General features: G+C 47.9%; 1 protein-coding gene and 4 non-coding genes across 8 annotated transcripts in view; 3 read left to right on the top strand and 2 right to left on the bottom strand.

The window, feature by feature from the left end:
* Nucleotides 1-18,150, top strand: part of VAC14 (VAC14 component of PIKFYVE complex) — a 131,879-nt gene that overhangs the window by 14,142 nt on the left and 99,587 nt on the right. For all 4 annotated transcript variants that reach the window (XR_011972957.1, XM_072636586.1, XM_072636587.1 and 1 more), the window contains exons 2-10: nucleotides 7,316-7,466; nucleotides 7,767-7,934; nucleotides 8,735-8,797; nucleotides 9,329-9,436; nucleotides 9,581-9,690; nucleotides 10,114-10,220; nucleotides 10,630-10,764; nucleotides 11,325-11,477; nucleotides 15,020-15,071. Coding sequence is in view for 3 of the 4 variants with exons in the window: in XM_072636586.1 (XP_072492687.1) it covers nucleotides 7,316-7,466; nucleotides 7,767-7,934; nucleotides 8,735-8,797; nucleotides 9,329-9,436; nucleotides 9,581-9,690; nucleotides 10,114-10,220; nucleotides 10,630-10,764; nucleotides 11,325-11,477; nucleotides 15,020-15,071 (1,047 nt within the window). In the remaining variant the exon portion in view is untranslated. The remainder of the gene's footprint in view (nucleotides 1-7,315; nucleotides 7,467-7,766; nucleotides 7,935-8,734; nucleotides 8,798-9,328; nucleotides 9,437-9,580; nucleotides 9,691-10,113; nucleotides 10,221-10,629; nucleotides 10,765-11,324; nucleotides 11,478-15,019; nucleotides 15,072-18,150) is intronic.
* TRNAG-GCC (transfer RNA glycine (anticodon GCC)) lies at nucleotides 4,421-4,491 on the bottom strand. Its single transcript has one exon. It is a non-coding gene; the product is annotated as a tRNA-Gly (tRNA).
* Nucleotides 5,003-5,073, bottom strand: TRNAG-GCC (transfer RNA glycine (anticodon GCC)). Its single transcript has one exon. It is a non-coding gene; the product is annotated as a tRNA-Gly (tRNA).
* TRNAG-GCC (transfer RNA glycine (anticodon GCC)) lies at nucleotides 12,952-13,022 on the top strand. The gene has a single exon. It is a non-coding gene; the product is annotated as a tRNA-Gly (tRNA).
* Nucleotides 13,447-13,517, top strand: TRNAG-GCC (transfer RNA glycine (anticodon GCC)). Its single transcript has one exon. It is a non-coding gene; the product is annotated as a tRNA-Gly (tRNA).

The raw sequence follows: 18,150 nt of genomic DNA, 5'->3' as shown, positions 1-18,150 counted from the left end.
ATACAACAAAAATGTATAGACGTTTCCCTCAGTCAGTCACTTAATGAACATTTATGAAATACCTCCTATGTGCCAAACACCATGCTAAGTGAAGGGGATATAAAGAGAGGCAGAAGACATCCTGCTTTCAAGTATCTCATGGTCTAATAGAGGATGCAGTATGCAAACAGCTATGTACAGACAAGCAGTGGAGAGGATAGATTAGAGATGGTCACAGAGGGAAGGTGCTAGAATGAGTAGTGATCCAAAAAGGCTCCCTGTCGAAAGTGGGGCTTTAACTAGGACTTTAAGGAAGGCAGGAGGGAGAAATGAAGAATTCCAGGCACCAAGGCCAGCCAGCGTCATTGGGTCAGGCATGTGGCAGAAGAAGCCAGGAAAGGAGTGGGAGTGGGGATGGAGAACAGGTTTTGGAGCACTTTGAACACCAGCGGATTTTGTGTGTGATCCTGGAGGTGACAGGAGCCATTGGAGCTTACTGAGTAAGGGGCAGCTGAGGGGAGGGTGGGCTGGCCCCCCAGCAGCCTGCTGCCCTAAGTCCAGAGTGAGGTGATGGCAGTTGTCAGAGGAGAAGAAGGGGTCATGCATGGGAGCTGTTACAAAGGACTCAAAGTCTTTTGTCCTAACAGCTCCTCCTGCAGAAGTTTATAAAATAAAATGAGAGTGCTTCTAGATTTTCCTGTAGAACCACAGTTGGCTGTGGCAGCCTTCAGACTAATATCACATAAAGTGTTCAGTCCCCTCAGGCATTCTGTCCTGCTGCCTAAGTGATGGACAGGCCAGTTACTTGGCTTGTTTCCTCTCCTGTGAAGTTAGGACAGCAGTGATGGGCCCTGGACTACTAAGATATGTCTGAGAGAACATTTGAGATTCTTTGTGCAGCCACCTTGCCCAGACGTGGTTAAGAGGGTTTGTGTTCACTGTTGACCTGCTACCTGTCAGAAGATAAACAAAACATTCTCTTGTAGTACTTCTTAAAAAGTGGCATCTCAGAAATGCTTGTTCTTTCTTGTGTTAGGAGGGTCCCCCGTAAGGGCAGCTAGGTGGTGCAGTGGATAAAGCACCAGTGCAGGAGTCAGGAGGACCCGAGTTCAATTCTCACCTCAGACACTTGACACTCACTAGCTGTGTGACCTTGGGCAAGTCACTTAACCCCAGTTGCCTCATCCTGGGTCATCTCCAGTCATCCTGATGAATATCTGGTCACTGGATCCAGATGGCTCTGGAGGAGAAGTGAGGCTGGTGACCTGCACAGCCCTCCCTCACTCAAAACAAAGTCAAGTGCAAGTCATGTCATTATTTCTCTGATGGCATGGTCTTCTTCGGCAATGAAGGATGAACACACAGGAGGGTTCCCCCTTACAGGCTGGATGACCACTTGGTGAATACGTTGTTAAGGAGATTCTGAAGGTGGGAGTTGTATATGGATTGACTCAGAAGTTCCTTCCAACATAGCGAGTCTTTGCTCCAGTGATAGTAATTTAGAAGCATTCCCCCCCACTGCACCGATACTTTGTTCTGTGACTTCCTAAGACACTTCTTATGTAATATCACCTAGTCTGTCACTGAGCACCTGGTCCATACAGTGAACTGTCTCTGATGGTACTTAGTAAGGAAATGTTGATTTAATTTAGGCCAGTCCAGTCTAAGATTTCTCCCCAGCAAGTCAAAAAGAAACAGTCTGAAGGGTGAACCTAGAGAACTTGGAGTCACATTTCAGCTCCAGTAGTGAGTCACTAACCTTGTCTGGGCCTGTTGCATGAATTGGGCACGCTGACTCACTGTCTGATGGGTACATGTTTTAGAGAGTTGAGAGCAGAATTGGAGCCATTTCCTCATTAATATACTTCCCTACAACTCTTCCCCTTCCTTGTCCCCTCCTCTCCATCTTTACTGGAATTCTGTGACCAGGAGAGTAGATGGTGGTCTGGCAGCTGTGTTCAGTGCTCCCTGGCTGGATATGCCTATTTCAATGTGTGTGGCTTAAGTAGTGCTGTGTGTGTGTGTGTGTGTGTGTGTGTGTGTGTGTGTGTGTGTGTACACAAAATGCTAATTTGGTATTAAGTTTATAGATTCAGAGCATGAAGGAAACTCAGAGGCCTTCAGGTCTAATCCCCTCATTTTACAGATGAGGAAACTGAGGTGTAAGTGGCAGACCTGGGAATCCAGAGGCAGTGCTCTCCACTGCACCAAGGGAGTGCCATTTCCTTTATCTAATCCTCCCCCTTCCTCCCAAGTTCTCCTCAAATAAACTGAGCCAAGGGGCTTGTGGAGCCAGATGTGGCATTGATTAGCCAGACGGACCAGACCATGTGATGCACACTCTGTGATAGTGATAGCATCCGGAGTCTGGTCCCTTGTGATGTTCGCTGGCTTGCTCTTACCTTCTTCTCCAGTTTTCACGGATTCAGCCAATCACACATGGACTGAAGACCTGCTGTGTGCCTGCTACTGTCAGAATACAAAGGGCCACAGGACTGGGGACTAGTCCAAACCAAGTTTGGGAGGTAACAGAATGTGCATGCAAAATCCCAAGTCCACTGGATGAACAGTTGGGAGAGCAGATCCAGCTGGAGTGAGAGGTCAGCCTTAAAGGGGGTGTCAAGCTGATGTGGGTGGGAGGAAGAAGTCAGAGCACCCCAAGGTGGGGAGGTCCCTGAGAAGAGGGAAAGAGGCAGGGAAGGCAAGGCACCCCATGTGGCCAGCGGGAAACTTAAAAGCTAAAGCAAAAAGTGACCTGTATTTGGAGATGGAGGATCTGTGTCCCTTTACCTCTCAGCCTCTGTTTACTTGTCTGTGAAGTTCAGATCTTTAAGGCCCCCTTCTTCTCTGATCCTGATCCTCTGCTTTAGACTATCACTTCCTTTTTTCTCAAAAACGCTCAGCAGCCGGGCTGTGTATCCATGAGGAAGCCCCTCTATAGGTTGCCCCTTGGCCCTCCCCCAGGCTCCAGGACAGTCTGTTGGGGCCTAAGACCAAAATCTCTCCATCCCTTCCCCTTTCCTGATCAGAGCACTGCTGACCTTCCAGTCCCTCACTCATTCTTTGTTATTCCTTCTCCCTCCCTCCCCAGGCCTTGTCATTTCTATGTCCGTGTCATCTTTTCTAGCCATTCTTTTTCTCTTCCCCCACACAGCCATCACTCTAGTTCATGTCCCTTCATGGCCACCCAGCAGGACTCTTGCAGTTGCTGTTAAATGACTATCCACCTCCAGTCCCTTCCCATTCCACTCCAGTCCCCACTGAACTGTCATATTGATATCCCTAAAAGCCTATGGCCAACCATCAATCCCCTGTGCAGGACACTTGAGCAGCTCTCTGTTGTCTCTCAGGGAAAAAGCCAACACCTCCCTTTGGCATTTAAAGCCCTTTACGCTGTGGCTCCTGCCTTGCACCTTAAGGTGCACTGATTGCACCTTAGGCCTCCTTGTGTATTCTGCTCCAGCCAAACAGGCCAGCTTTGTACAGGGAAGAGGCCAGCCTATGTGGCAGAAGAGCTTACTTAGCTGGGTGTTCTCTGTGCTAATGAGATCACAGGTCTGGTGCCTGCCCTCACATGCATGTGCTGTGTTCCCGCACTGGAACATAAGCTTCTTGAGGGTGGAAAAGGTTTAGTTTTTGTCTTTGTAGATCCATTGGCAAACACATAGTACCTGGCACAGAAGGGATGCTTCAGAAATGCTGTATTGATAAATTCAGTCAGCTGACTAAGGGTGTTGGGCACTTGGGGGAATCCTCTCTCTTCCCCCTCACCTTAGAGTCAGCAAAAACAAAAAGGAGTTTGCTTCAGCAGACTTGAACCTGCTCAGAATTAGCCTGCCCTGCTTTGCTTTAGAGAAACTGGAGACAGAGTAGGAGATGATTCAGAAAGGCCCCTGGATCAAGCTTGGACTTAGCAGACTTCCTGAAAGACCTTCCTTTCTTTGGTGACCCCCATGGGCAGCAGGGCATGGCTCCCCTTTGGTGGCTGTGTAGAAGACACTAGAGACCCAGGAATAGTCTCACCTCTTGACTAGGGTCTTTCTTCCACCTGAGCCTTCCCTAAAATGTGGGGTTGCTCTTATTGCCCTGCTTCAGCTTGCCCTTCCTTGACTGACCAGGAAGTGAAGCTGAAGCGTTTGCCTGGGCACTGGGGGGAAGGGCCAGAGGGGCCTGGATAATAGGAGTATGGAGTGCCAGAGTACATCTCACAGCTCACCAAGGTGCTGGTGAACAGGACGCTTTCCCCTGATCCCCACCAGTCAAGGACTTGGTGTTGCTGTAGCTCCCAAGGAACTGATCTTTTTTGTTAAAGGACATTTACCACTCAAGGTAGAAGACAAGCCAGAAAATAACTTTGTTTTCTAAGTATTTTGTTCAGAACTAAACATCAGGTTCATCCTGTTAGGGTTTCTTTAAAAGAAAAGAAAAAAAAAATTGCTACTGCATTGGCCGGGAATCGAACCCGGGCCTCCCGCGTGGCAGGCGAGAATTCTACCACTGAACCACCAATGCTCCAGCTGTCAGCAGCTGTGCTAGCAGCTCTTTAGAGCAGCCGCCTCAAGGCCCCCTTGTGTGTGTGCTGTACACAGCATTCTTGTCCAGCTGCCACATCAGCAGCTAAAGAGCAGGCCTGAGGCTGAGGGGGCCAAGTGTGTTTGTACATTAGAACTTCCCGATGTGTTGGGACAGAGACCAGACGTAGATGTGTTCTTCCCCCTGGGGTAAAAGAAAAACATGAAGACTTGGGCATTTTTCCTGCCTCTCATGTTCAGTACCATGAATTTGACAAATCTGTCTGTACATTCTTCACTTTCTGAATTGGTTCCCAGTCCGGTGACAGGATAAGGAGTGTGGCAGGCATTCCTTTAGATGTTAAAGATGTGAGTGCAGCTGTGGAATGGGTACTATTTCTTCCATAGGGAGTGTGTTTATATACTCACAGATTTGAAGAGTGCAGTGATTCAAAAGAGGCCCTTGTGTTTTGAAGGAGCAGCAGAAGGAGGGAGTAAAGGGAAAAGACTGTTGCATTGGCCGGGAATCGAACCCGGGCCTCCCGCGTGGCAGGCGAGAATTCTACCACTGAACCACCAATGCTGTGCAAAGCAGCATCTGCAGTGCCTTCTCAACTCCTGCGCTGCAGACTCCAGGGTTTCCCATTTGACTGATCTGTCCGGTCAGGGGAGTAGGAGAAGTTGAAAGACAAGTTTATTAGGTGAACCTGCTCATCCTCAGCTTGGATTGAAAATCTTCCTGTGTTGCTATGGAAATTAACCAGATTCGAACATAAGACTTCTGAAAGTCCTCTCCACTGAGGGGAGGTCTGTAAAGATTGCCAGGAATTTGAGAGCACTGGTGAATGCTGGACCCCTGGGAAGGGAAAGGGCCTCCAAAGTCTGTAATTAGGGAGGTCCTCTAGCTAGGTTATTCCCTGAGGTTTAGGGCTCTCTCCAGGTTGACCTGACTTAGCATTGGGTTTGAGTAGTGTGAATAAGCTGGAGAGAAGTAGGTTTGCTTCTGTGAGTAGATGGTGCCAAAAGATAACTGGATATGCTCATGTGGGCATGGCTAAGGGGATGACTTTGACCCCCTGCTGTTAACATTTATTACAAAGCAGAGCCTGCCTCATTCTGATCACAGACTCTGCCTCAGAAGTAAACTGCCTACGGTGTTCAGTAAGGTGGGAATTTAAACATGCACATTTCTGGGCCGTTGGACTTTAAAGAACTCAGTCCTCCCACTCCAGGAAGTAAGACTGCAGGTGCTCTCAGATTTCATTCATTCAGCGAATATATATTAAATGCCCACACACAGGAGTTAACAAAAACACAAAAGGCATAGGCCCTGCCTTCAAAGAGCTTACATTAATTATATTGGGGGAAATACACACACATATTCTGAGGATTGTCACTAATAACTGGAGTGGAGGAGGTGCAGGGATACAGACAGGCTTCACCTAGGAGGTGGCACCCAAGCTAAACCTCCAGGAACTAACCTCAAGGAATACCAAGGACCTCTGGAGGACATGGAAGCAGGAAAGAGAGAATAGCCCTGAGGCCAGTTTGTCTGGAAAAGAGAATGGAGGAAGAAGGATGACATGTAAAGCCTGGAAAGGTGGTGGAAGCCGTACTGGGAAGGACTGGGAAAGCTGTGCAGAGGAGTCGGTGCTTTTCTCCAAAGGTGAAGGGAGCTGGGCAGGGCATGGTAAGGACAGTGTCTTAGGAATGTCAGTTTCACAGGGAGATGAATTAGGAGGCTGCTGTAACAAGTGATGGGGGCTTTAACGTGCTCACGTGAGTGGACAGAAGGGAACTGATGGGAGATGGAGTTGGAAGGTCAGAGCCACAGCACTTGGAGGTTGACTGGCTGTGAGGCTAAGGGAGAGGAGTTCTTGAGAAGGATTCTAAGATTACAAACCTGACAGTTCTCTCAACAGAAGTAGGGAGAGATGCTTTCTGCTGGGTACATGTTGAGTTAACAGTCCAACGACACATCCAGCTGAAAGTGGGTATTGGTGATGTGTAGCTGGAGTTCAGGGGAGAGAGAGGTGCCACATATGTAGTCATTCTAGCTCAGTGTAGAGACAGAGGCTGTGTGTGGATCCAGATCTGGGGGGCATCTGCATAGGAACCACTAGTTGAATTCATGGGAGTTGCTGAGATCAGGAGAGCATGTAGATGCCATCCTCCTCCTGAAGGAAAGGTGACAGACTCAGTGTAGAGCGCAGATAGATAGATGATAGATAGATAGAGTAGATGGATAGATACACACTCCATATTTATGACATGGCTAACATAGGACTATACATATTTGCACTAGGTTTTGGTTTTCTTGCTTTCTCAGGGAGAAAGAATTCAGAACTAAAAATAAAAGAAAATTGAATTTTTTTTTTTAATGGAGAGAGCATGCAGAGAGAAGGCTGATCAAAATGGAGCCCTAGATTATTTCATTTTACATTACAGGAAACTGATACAAGATGGGGAAATGGCCAGAAAACTGGGAAAGAACCTGGACTTACTAACTCCCAATTCCCTTTTCTAAACTAGTCATCTTTCTCCTTTTGCTTTCCTAACCCAAAGTGTGGAACTTCAGCATCGCAATCCTGCTCCTGACTGTTTGGATTTTGTGTTGAACCAGAGCAGGCTGGCTTTGGATCCACTGCTTTGAATGTCCTGTGAGGGTGGATTTGGAGGCTTCTGTGGCTTCATGCAGAATCTGGGGTGGGGGGGTGGGGGTAGTGAGGAGAAAATCATAGGCATGACCAGTTCAGACTGTGATGGGAGGCCCTGTTTCCAGGTTGACTTTTCCTCTGCTACCCCTCTCTCTTCTCTGTCCCTAGGCTGGTTCGAGAGTTTGTAGCCCAGAATAACACAGTACAAGTTAAGCATGTGATCCAGATTCTGTCCCAGGAATTTGCTCTCTCTCAGCACCCTCACAGCCGGAAAGGGGGTCTTATTGGGCTAGCAGCCTGCTCCATTGCATTGGGCAAGGTAAGTCTAGGGAGTCTTCCAAATATCCCCTGAGAAATGCAAAGTGCGGATTTTTCTGCAGACCTAGCTATATTCTCTGTGTATTAGGACCATCAGGCATGGCTTAATCCCCATGCCCAGCCCCATACTCAATCCTAGGAGGCAGGTGTGCTATCTTGCAGACCCTAAACCAGATCCTTAAGTTCTCTCCTTAGTTTTGTTCCTGAGAACTCATGCTACAAGTGGGAGCCAAATGTAGATCTGTGAGAATTGGGGCGCTTATTCATTCTTTCTTTGTTCAATCCCTCTTTCACCCACCAGGACTCGGGATTGTACCTGAAGGAGCTGATTGAACCAGTGCTAACATGCTTCAATGATGCTGATAGCCGGCTGCGCTACTACGCCTGTGAGGCCCTGTACAATATTGTCAAGGTGGCCCGGGGCTCTGTCCTGCCCCATTTTGATGTGCTTTTTGATGGGCTTAGCAAGGTAAAGATTTCCCTTTCCTGTGGAGCTGGGACTTCTCACTTGTGCTCTTGTGAAGGCCTACCTTCTGTATGAAACCTTTGACCTCTCCTAATAACATGCTAGGGGCAGCAGGTGACATGGTGGATAGAGTGCCAAGCCTGGAGTCAGGAAAACCTGAGTTCAAATACTAGCTGTGTGACCCTGGGCAAGTCATTGAAGCCCTGTGGCCTTATTTTCCTCATGTGTAAAATCAGCTGGAGAAGGAAATGCAAACCACTCTAGTGTGTTTGCCAAGAAAACCCCCAAATGGGGTCATGAAAAGTCGGACACAACTGAAAATGACTGCACAAATCACAGGCTAGCCTTCCAGTCCTCCTTTATATGCCTTTCTTGGCAAGTCGAGGGGCCTGCTGTGTTGCAGCTACTGCAGCCTTCACACAGCCCTGTGGAGGCATTGGAGCCTAGCTCTGGCCCACTTTCCCAGGATTAGATGTTTTGGGGGAGGGAAGGGGTAGGATGGGGAAAAGCATAATATTAAATTTTGAAGTCTGGGGAGGAAGGAAAAGTATCTGCACATAGCAGTAACTCACAGTCCCTGAAGAACGAGGTTGTTAAGCTGGGCCTCAGCTCCTTGCTGAGGTTTCATTTTGCCTAACCCAGCTTCTTCTGCCCATCCCCAGGTTCTTTAGCCTTGTGTTCCAAAAATAAGAGACTCTTGAGTTTGCTTGTGAGGACAAAAGCCACGTTAGTCATTTTTCATTGCCTTCTGCATCTAGGGGGTTTGTGAGGTGCTAAACTTCTCACATTTCCTTGCCTTCTAGTTGGCCGCTGATCCAGATCCCAATGTCAAAAGTGGCTCTGAGCTCCTGGACCGTCTCTTGAAGGTATTCATCATGGTGACCGTCTTGTTCGCATTCATGCACTGCTGCCCCCTCCTTCCCACATGAAGCTCTTTGGCTTTGGCATTCACTCATGCTGTGTTTTTCAAATCCCACTCCCTCATCTTCAATAAGTTGAATAGTTTTCTTCCTGTCCTGCTTTGCCTTCCTTGTGGCATACATTCGCTTCCCTCTCAGCTCTTTCTAAGGAAACAACATGCTAGTTTTATTGAATGCAAATCCTTCCTTGGTCTTCAAGGGTTTGCTGTTTCCTTGTGTCATGTACTTATTCCTGCCTTTGAGATTCCATCGCTCCTTCTGCATTGACCCCTTGGAATCTCCTGTCCTTACTTGATTCCCTTCTCTTTCCCTCTTCTTTATCTGTTAGGCTTAGGCAACTCATCTTTCCCAGAATCATAACTCAGCATTAGCTAGTCCTCTGTGTTCTACTGACAGAATGCCTGGGTCACTGAGTGTTCTGGGAAGAATGTGGAGAAGTAGGCTGATGTCTTATTCAAGTTCTGCTTTGGCCTACAGGACATCGTGACCGAAAACAACAAGTTTGACCTAGTGAGCTTCATCCCCTTGCTGCGGGAGAGGATTTACTCCAACAATCAGTATGCCCGGCAGTTCATCATCTCCTGGGTAAGTGTGGTTGCTCTATGCTGGCTTCCACCAGTGACTGGTTGTGTGGCCTCACACACTCACTGGCAGGGTGACTCTGGGAAGGCAACTTTTTTTAGTTTTTTGGAGATAGTGACTCTTCCATTTTGCTTTCTTTTGGCTCAGATCCTGGTCCTTGAGTCTGTGCCCGATATTAACCTGTTAGATTACCTTCCTGAGATCCTCGACGGGCTCTTTCCCATCCTGGGAGACAACAGCAAAGAAATACGGAAAATGTGAGTCCAGTGTGTGAATAGTCCAGTGGATTCCCTTGTACTCATGCATATGGAAGAAGCAGGAGAAGAGCAGCCTGTTATCAGTAGGGCTTCCTCCTGACTTGAACAATTCTTACACAGAGTAAATAGGACAGATATGACCTTCTGTTCTCTAGAAATTCTGGCTGGGTCTAAAAGAGATCCTTGGCTTATTCAGTTTGGAAGGAGTTTGAATGGTCATCTAGCTCATCCACCTTATTTTCCAGCTGAGGAGACAGGCTGGAGAAGGTTGAGTGATTGTCCAAGATCCCACAGTTTGCCATGAAATTAGAATCTCACCCTGGTCTCCTTGTATCCTGCCATCACCGCTGCACTTGCCACAGAAAAATAAAGCCAGGAGTAGGTGTGGCTGGCACATAACTCTTCTTTCTCTCCTCTTGGTAGGTGTGAGGTAGCTCTCGGAGAATTCTTAAAAGAAATTAAAAAGAATCCCTCCAGTGTCAAGTTTGCTGAAATGGCCAACACACTGGTGATTCACTGCCAGGACTCAGGTGAGTGTTGGAGGGTTGCAGCTTTGTAGCTCCAGGCCCTTCTCAGGGCTTGGTCCTTTGTAGCTGTTTCTCCACAACCTCTGGGGCTCTGGAAAGACTGTCACCTTGGAGGTGGGAGTCTTGAGAAGTAGGACAGCACTGTTGTGGCGACTATGATGGGCCTGGTAGCCTGTGCTGGGGAGGAATTAGAGACTTGCCCATTTGTCCCTTCCTGGTGACATGTGCAGCAGGGACACAAAGCTCTAGGATTGCTGTTGTCATCTGAGAGCACAGCACAGGCTGCTCCTGGGTTTCCAGGATGAGGTGGAGTCTTCTCATTCAGGTCAGGAAGAACCCTGACTCCTGGCGTTAGTTTTCCCCTCACCCTTTGTCCATGGACTCAACGTGCCCCTGATGCCTTCTCTTTCAGATGATCTGATTCAGCTCACAGCTATGTGTTGGATGAGGGAATTCATCCAGCTGGCTGGCCGGGTGATGTTGCCCTACTCCTCAGGAATCCTGACAGCTGTTTTGCCCTGCCTGGCCTACGATGACCGAAAGAAAAGTATCCTTAGCCCTTGGGCGGCAGAGATAAGACCAATCCCAAGAGGGGCTGAGAAGTTGGGGGATTCTTGGAGAACTTTTCACTAACTCCAGACCACCCCTTCTGCCTGAGATCAGTGAGTGACTGAATTTGAGAGTCTTTGCTGTCTCTGCTTAGTAGAAACAGAAGTGTGGTTGGGGTCACCTCCTGGGTGCTCTCCTTGGGTTCCAAGACATTGATATCAGTGTCACCCATTGTTGGGGATCTAAGCACTAAGCCAGTTAGTGTAAGCAGACGCTGGAAGAGGGTATTGGCAGAAGAAGCCAGAGCCACCCAGAGGAGGCAGGGACTGAGCTGACCAAGGGGGAAAATGAGTCAGGTAGTGTTAGCCTGTTGTTTAGTCTGTGTTGTAGCCTTCATGTATGAAAGAGAACCCCAAGTTCATGTGATCAGGGGGTTCAGCCCCCTCATACTACAGATGAGGAGGTTGGGGCTTAGAAGAGGTTACACAGGGTAGAGTGAGAGCCCAGCTTCTCTCTTCTTCCCATGGGCTGTGCTGCCCCTTACATCAGTCCAATCAGGCATCAAGGAGATGGCCAATGTGTGCAACCAGAGCCTGATGAAACTGGTCACACCTGAGGACGATGAGCCAGATGAACCAAGGCCCAGAGCCCTGGGACATCCAGAGACCAGCCCAGATGATTCATTAGCCAAGCAGGAGGTGACTGCCAATGGTGAGTGTCCTGGGGAACTAAGCTCCTCGGGGCTTGGTGATTGGAATGACTGCAGTCTCTGTCTGTGCCCTTCTGTCCATTCATGACCTCTCACCTGGACTGTGGCCAACGCCTCCTCCTTGGTCTCCCTACCCCCAGTCTCTTCTCTTTCCATTACATCCTCCCTGAGGATAGAATAGACCTGAAGCTCAGATCTGACCCATTACTCTCTTGAGCAGAAAACTCCAGTGGCTCCCTCTTCTCTCTGGGCCCATATGCACACTCCATTGTCCTTAGAAATCTGAACATTACTCTCCTTCATGCACCAGCCCTACAGTCCTGCCAAATCAGCCTTCTCCCTGCTTCTCATACGTCCCCACTTCCATGTCTTTGCACGAATTGTTCCCCCTGTTCCTGGAGCACCACTTCCTCCATCCTCATTTTCACTCTTGTGATCCTTGATTTTCTTCAAGGCTCAGCCCAAGGGCTACCATCTCTGTATCTGCAGCTTTTCCTGACAACCCCATCTCCCACTTGCCAGTGCCTACCACCGCATAATTTCTTTGGGCTTATTTGGCATGTATCTTGCATTTATGTATTTCAACCTGTTGTCTCTTTTGAGGACAAGGCCTATTTCTTGTTTGCCTTTGTGTGCTCAGCACCTTAGGTACATAGTAGGTGCCTAATAAGTAATTGTTATTGATTCCTGGGGTAGGCTATACCCACCAGGGCCAGATCAGCTCTAGGCTAGTGACCTATAACTGCCCCATTCAGCTTTAGTTCCTGGCTTCCTTCTAGAAGGCAGCCCCTAAAGCCCCTGAGCATTTGCCTGAGAGGTGGCTCTTGCAGGAGAGCAGGAGAAGTGTCTGTGCCAGAGTGGCCCCCCATATCTGGGAATGCCCACGGCTTCTATAGGCCTGGTCAGGGAAGGCAGCTTACAAGAGCTGTAGGCCTACTCCTGAGCCATTCTCAGTCACCTTGGCCATCCCTGCCTGGCCTGGGACTCTCCTTGTAAACTTAGCTGTCTTTTGTCATTTATACATGTGCCATCAAATTGATTTTTGTGCCAATTTGCCTAGACCACTAGAAGGTGTGAAGAGCTTAACAGTTTCATAATGTTGGATTAGTATTGTTATTTATGGTGAAGGGTTATCTGTTAACTCTGGGGCCCTGGAAGTCTTTGGGACTCTTTTTAAAACCAGGAACCAGAGAATGAATTCCTTTGTAGCTTCCTAGCATCCTCAAAGCTGAGCAGACTACCCAGGGGACCTGCAGGGATTCCACAGTTTAGAATGAGTTTATAGCTGTTCTCAGATTCTTTATTTTTAACATAATCAGAAAATCAGAGTTGCATGTAGTCTCAGACGGGCCTGATATGTGGCACTGAATAGAACGGAGCACAGGAGGCCTCTAAGTGTCATGTTACAGTGACGCTGTCGGCCACTGGGAGTTGAGCCGAACAAAACAGCTGGAGGCAGATCTGAGCACAGCTGGAGCATTGGTGGTTCAGTGGTAGAATTCTCGCCTGCCACGCGGGAGGCCCGGGTTCGATTCCCGGCCAATGCAACAGCAAACTTTTGAAAGAATTGTTAAAAATCTGGTTTCATTTTTCTTTCTTTGTGTGTCTCTCTCTCTGTCTCTGTCTCTGTCTCTCTGTCTCTGTCTCTCTCTCAACCTGTCATTAATGTGGCATTCTATAGATATTTTCTGTTGGTGACCTGAGGGGAGTATTTTTTTTTTTACTGGGGGAGGATCGTGGGGATCTTACATTTTTCTTGTACAGCTTCAGCCATATAGTGGCTTTGTATGGCTACCCCATAGCCTGAGAGTTAGTTAGCTCCCCTTCTCCCAAGGGGAGCCCTTTGCCACCTTATTCTATTTATGTGGCTGGGTCAAACTCAGAGGGAAGAAATTTCTCTGAATGAGAGGAGTAAGCCTGCATGAGAGGAGTGAGACATGGCAGCTGGGAGCAGGCTTCTTCACAGCTGGAGCATTGGTGGTTCAGTGGTAGAATTCTCGCCTGCCACGCGGGAGGCCCGGGTTCGATTCCCGGCCAATGCAGCTAATTTATCTTTTAAAAGAAATTCCTCCACATTCTTCAAGCAGCTGCATTCCAACCAAAGCATTACCCTAACCACACAAGCCAAACAGTTTGAGTTCTTGTTTTAATGCCCTATAAATGATGTTATGGCAGCTAGGAGCTCAGTTCATAGTTATTCCTGGGTGTGGCTCATCTGTGAGCTCTCAGCGCAGTACAGCAACTGCTTTGAAGCTTTCACTTACCAAAGCTGCTTGGGAGATATCACACATGTATAGTAGGCTCTGAGGGCTAGTTGAATTAATGAACCGAGGCTGAGAGAAGGATGTTGACCTGAAAAAAAAATAGAGTAGTCTTAGATCCAGTTTCTTTGTGGTACTTGAGTTATTGAATAAAATAGTCATTCCAGTGAAGAAGCCTTGCCACCGAGTGAGAAATCTGGCTGGAGTTTCTCTTTGTTGACTCAACTTTCCTTTTGAAAGTTGAGTTCCCAAACTGTAGCCTCATAAGACTGAGAGAGACCAAGTTGCTCTGCCAAAGTAGAGGAAGACCCATCCTGACTGCTCCAATCCTTCCTGCTTATGTAAAGAACTCAAACCTAGGATCGTGCTGCCATGCAGGAGGCCTGGGCATTGAAGGCCATTCTGAGTGTGCTCATGCACAGAGACAAGGATTTATTTTTTTCTCCTTTATACTTTCAGGGAACTCAGGCCTAATGGAAGTTAGGGATAAGTCCTGTGACAACACACACTCTTATAATAACATTTTCTACTAAAAAAAAAAAAAGCACATCCTATCCAATACATCTGAGGAAATATTTGGTACATTTGAATTCTCATACAGCCCCCAAATATGGGCATTCTCTTAATTAAAGTTCACTATCATTAGTTTCCATTTATGTCAGAGAGTAGCCCAAAACGTCACCTGTCTTTCTTCAGACAGGTCAAGCACCACTAGCACCTACTTCTTCCCCGCTTTCTGCTTTGTAAAGTATTATCTTCCTGAATTTCAGCGAGAGTCCTAAAGAGGGCTCTCCAGTTCCTCATGACCTAAAAAATCTTAACCATGTGACAAAGGGGAAAAGATGTTAGGATTTCTAACACTTTGAGTGTTGAAAATCAGTTGTGGATGATGGTTCATTTCATTCTTGTAAGAAGGAATGAACTGATTAGCTAAATGTTAGTAAACAGATTTGAGCTAGCTGGCAGACAGAGGAGGAATTGAGGGGCATAAACTTTGTAGGGAATCTGTCCTTCAGAGACCACAGGCCCCCTTTGAAGTCTCCAAGACTACTCAGTGCTTGGCCTGACCCCAGCCTGGAGAGAATACTGTGACCCCAGGCTTGAAACACTGCCCTGGTATCTCAGAGAAATAAGTAAGGAACCACTGGAATCACAGCCGACTGTCTGCTTCCACCTTTCTGTAAAGACACTCATGAGCTCAGTATGTCTTTGGACCATGTCCCTTATTGCTGAGGGATCATTTGTCTTCAAGCTAATGGGTCTGTTCCTGTCCCTGTTTCCAGGCTGCTTAGATGCTTCTTGTGACTCCAGCTTCAGTGTCTTCACTCCAGCTAGGTAAGTCATTTGTGCCACCAGAAGGTCTTTGCAAGGAAGGAGAGGGTCTGGGAAGAGAACCCAGAACCACAGTCATCAGGGCATTCATTAGGAGCTGGGGGGTCAGAAGAGGAATGGAGGAGGGTATGCTTCACACGAGAAGGTTTGTAGAAAATGGGGTGAAGTATCACATAATCCTAGATGTGGGGCCGGAAAAGAACTTAGAGGCCATTAAGTCATGTCCCCTCCCCCATCTGCCTCGTTTTGCAGATGAGTTAATGGGCCAGAGGCTGTGCTAAACTTCTACTGCGCCATGTGTCCTGAAGGAAGGTCCCAAAGTACCCTCAGTGTGGGGGGCCCCAAAGGGACACACCACACCAGGTGGAGGTGGTGGGTCAGAAGTTGCAGAAACTCAAGTCTCTTAATGTTCCTCAATGGCCATCCAAGTTGCCTGTGACTAAAAAGAATATTGGGTAAAGGCTAGTGCAGTGTGGTGGGATTGCCACATGGTGGCGGGATTGCCACGTGGTGGCGGGATTACCACTGTGTTTCCACTGGGCTCCCTCCCGTTGGGAATGGCTTGAAGCAGATGTGTTTTTTTTTTCTTTGAGAAATATATGGAATTCACTGGGGTGTGAGAGGCCCGTTGAGGGGTCGTTCCACTCCCATCCCACCCCAGGCAGACTATAGGGTCTGCTATATCCATAGAAACTGTGAGTTTAGGGAAACCTGACAACCTTAGGAGTGGCATTTTCTTATGTGGAGTGAACAAGAGCTTTGCAAGAGACTTTTCATTCTCCCGCTGGGCATTGGCTCTGCCCTGCAGAAATCGTGTAATGAGGAGAGGATTTCCCTCCCCCACTCTTATTATGTGTCCCAAATTGACTAGTTAGGCCCATAAACTCCAGCAAAGTAAGGTCCAATGTCAGACCGACACCAGAAACCACTTGACTTTCCCTGCAATTTGTATTGAAAGTTCTTCTGCAGGCCGAGGCCCTAGCTCCTGAGCAGTCCACTCTCCAGTATTGGTCTTACTTTTCTACATGCATAGAGCTTTCATCCATAGTGGTATAGGACTTGAGCCACACTTGTGACATGTTGAAACCACTAGTGATTTTTGTAGTGATGCAAACTGAAGATGCCTTGCCCTGGCTTGCTGTCACGAAGGTCTCCCATGCTTTGGTTGGCTAGCTGAGGATGATTGGTTCAGTTCAAAAATCATTTTAGACAATTGGTATACAAATAAAATAGTTTGGCCCCACAAAGACCTTACGTTTTATTAGGGGATACTGGGCATCCACAAGTATAGGATGAGGAAAATTGAAGGAGAGAACAGAGCAGTGGCAGGAATCAGAAACTGCTTCTTGCAGGAGGGGACCCTGAGCAGACCTTGAAGGAGTAGCTGAGGAGGACTTGCGTAGATGCCCAGGGATGGGCAATGCAGTGTGATGCTTGTGGTCCAGTTAGCTGGTAGCTAGAGCTCACAAAGAGGAGGAATGTGAAAGAAGACTTGGGAAGAGAGGGGGAGCCCGACTGTGGGAGATCTTCAGGACCGGCCAAGGACATTGGCATGTGGTCCATGAAGCAATGGGGATCTCCTGGAAGCTTTCAACCCAGGAGAGTGAGGTGCCATAACCTGTGCCTTGAGGAAATTATTTGGGCATGAAAGTGAAGAAAGGATTGGAAAGAGAAGAGACTAGAAGCAGGGAAACCAGCTACTCCCATTAGTGCAAAACTACAGTTTTTCCATTGGAAGAGACCTCAGCACTAATCTCCCCCAGCTCATAGGAGGGCAGAGTCTTAGCAAATTGTTATTTTTCAGGCTCTGAATAGTTGAAAAATCATTCCTAAAATTGTTGGGTCGGTTGATTGTTCATTAAACCTCCACAGTTACCTCATGCTCCATGCTAGCAAACATAATCATTTTACTTGGCAGGAAAGCATCTTGTTTGGTTTAGCCTCCTTTTAACTGGTTACTTCCAAATTGGTGTGGATAGCAGAGTATGCTTTCCTTCTCTGCCTTTCCCTGGATCTAGAGCATCCTGACTTTTTATTTCGACTCCAGCTGTCACTAGCCAGAAGAATGAGAGTTCAGAACTTAAGTAGGAAGAAAGGTCTGAGAAGCTGGGGAATTTGGGCTTTGCCAGAGCCAGAAGCTTGTTTTATATGCTCTGGTGATTAAGGGACAGGCACCTTCCATGGAGCAGAGGGTAAAGCGGCAGATTCTCTTAAGCAGTTTGAAATGCACTCCCAGCACATCTTTATGGGGAGCTTGTGATTATCGATGCCACTTCCTTCTCAAGCTCTTGGCTCAGGTTGGTAGACAAGTTGTAAAGACTCAGTAAAAAATTCATTTGTGCTAATAAATCTACAGCATGTGATAGCCATTCACTGACCCCCCCACAGTTAGTCCCACAAAGGCTCAGATTTTCCTGAATCAGGTCTAGAAAAAAAGATATTTTAAGCCAGGAGTGAACCAGAGTGGCCTGTCCCCTCTGACTGGCCAAAACCCCAGAAGGCAGGGTAGACCAATGGCTCAAAAATAGGCCAGCCGAACTACATGCAAGATCTTGGATCCAGTCTGTGCACTCTGCAGAAACTGAGCCCTTGCAGCCGCTGCTACTGGGCAGCCCATGCATGGAAGTGGCCAGCCCAAAGGCACCTGCACCCTCCCACGTCTTCACCTGACCCCACTCCTGCAGGGCAGCATCCCTACTGCCCTCAGCCTGCCTGGGGCCAGCTGCCTTCTTCCCTGGGGAGCCCAATGAAAAGAGACACAGGATGAAGTGACGCCTGGACTGGCTGAGGGAAGGCCACTGTGAGGTCTCAGAGAGGCATGTGTACACTTGTGGGGATACATTGCTCTGGCTGGCATTTTCAGGAAAGGTAATAGGGTGCATGTGAGCCATACACCGTCCTACACAGGCCAGCCAAGCTTCCCAAATGAAGAAGCAGAGATGGACAGTAAGAAGTGATGACCAGAGCATGTGCTTTGTATGTACTTAGCATGAAGGGCACCTGAACACTTTTTTCCTGTGCTAAATGAAGATGCCATTTCCACCAGCCACCAAGAGCTAGCTTTTCATCCCAGTCATTGACT

The sequence above is a fragment of the Notamacropus eugenii genome, chromosome 1, assembly GCF_028372415.1.
Source record: "Notamacropus eugenii isolate mMacEug1 chromosome 1, mMacEug1.pri_v2, whole genome shotgun sequence".
Classification (NCBI taxonomy): Eukaryota; Metazoa; Chordata; class Mammalia; order Diprotodontia; family Macropodidae; genus Notamacropus; species Notamacropus eugenii.
The sequence above is the reverse complement of the archived record's forward strand: the minus strand, read 5'-3'. Positions and strand labels throughout refer to the sequence as shown.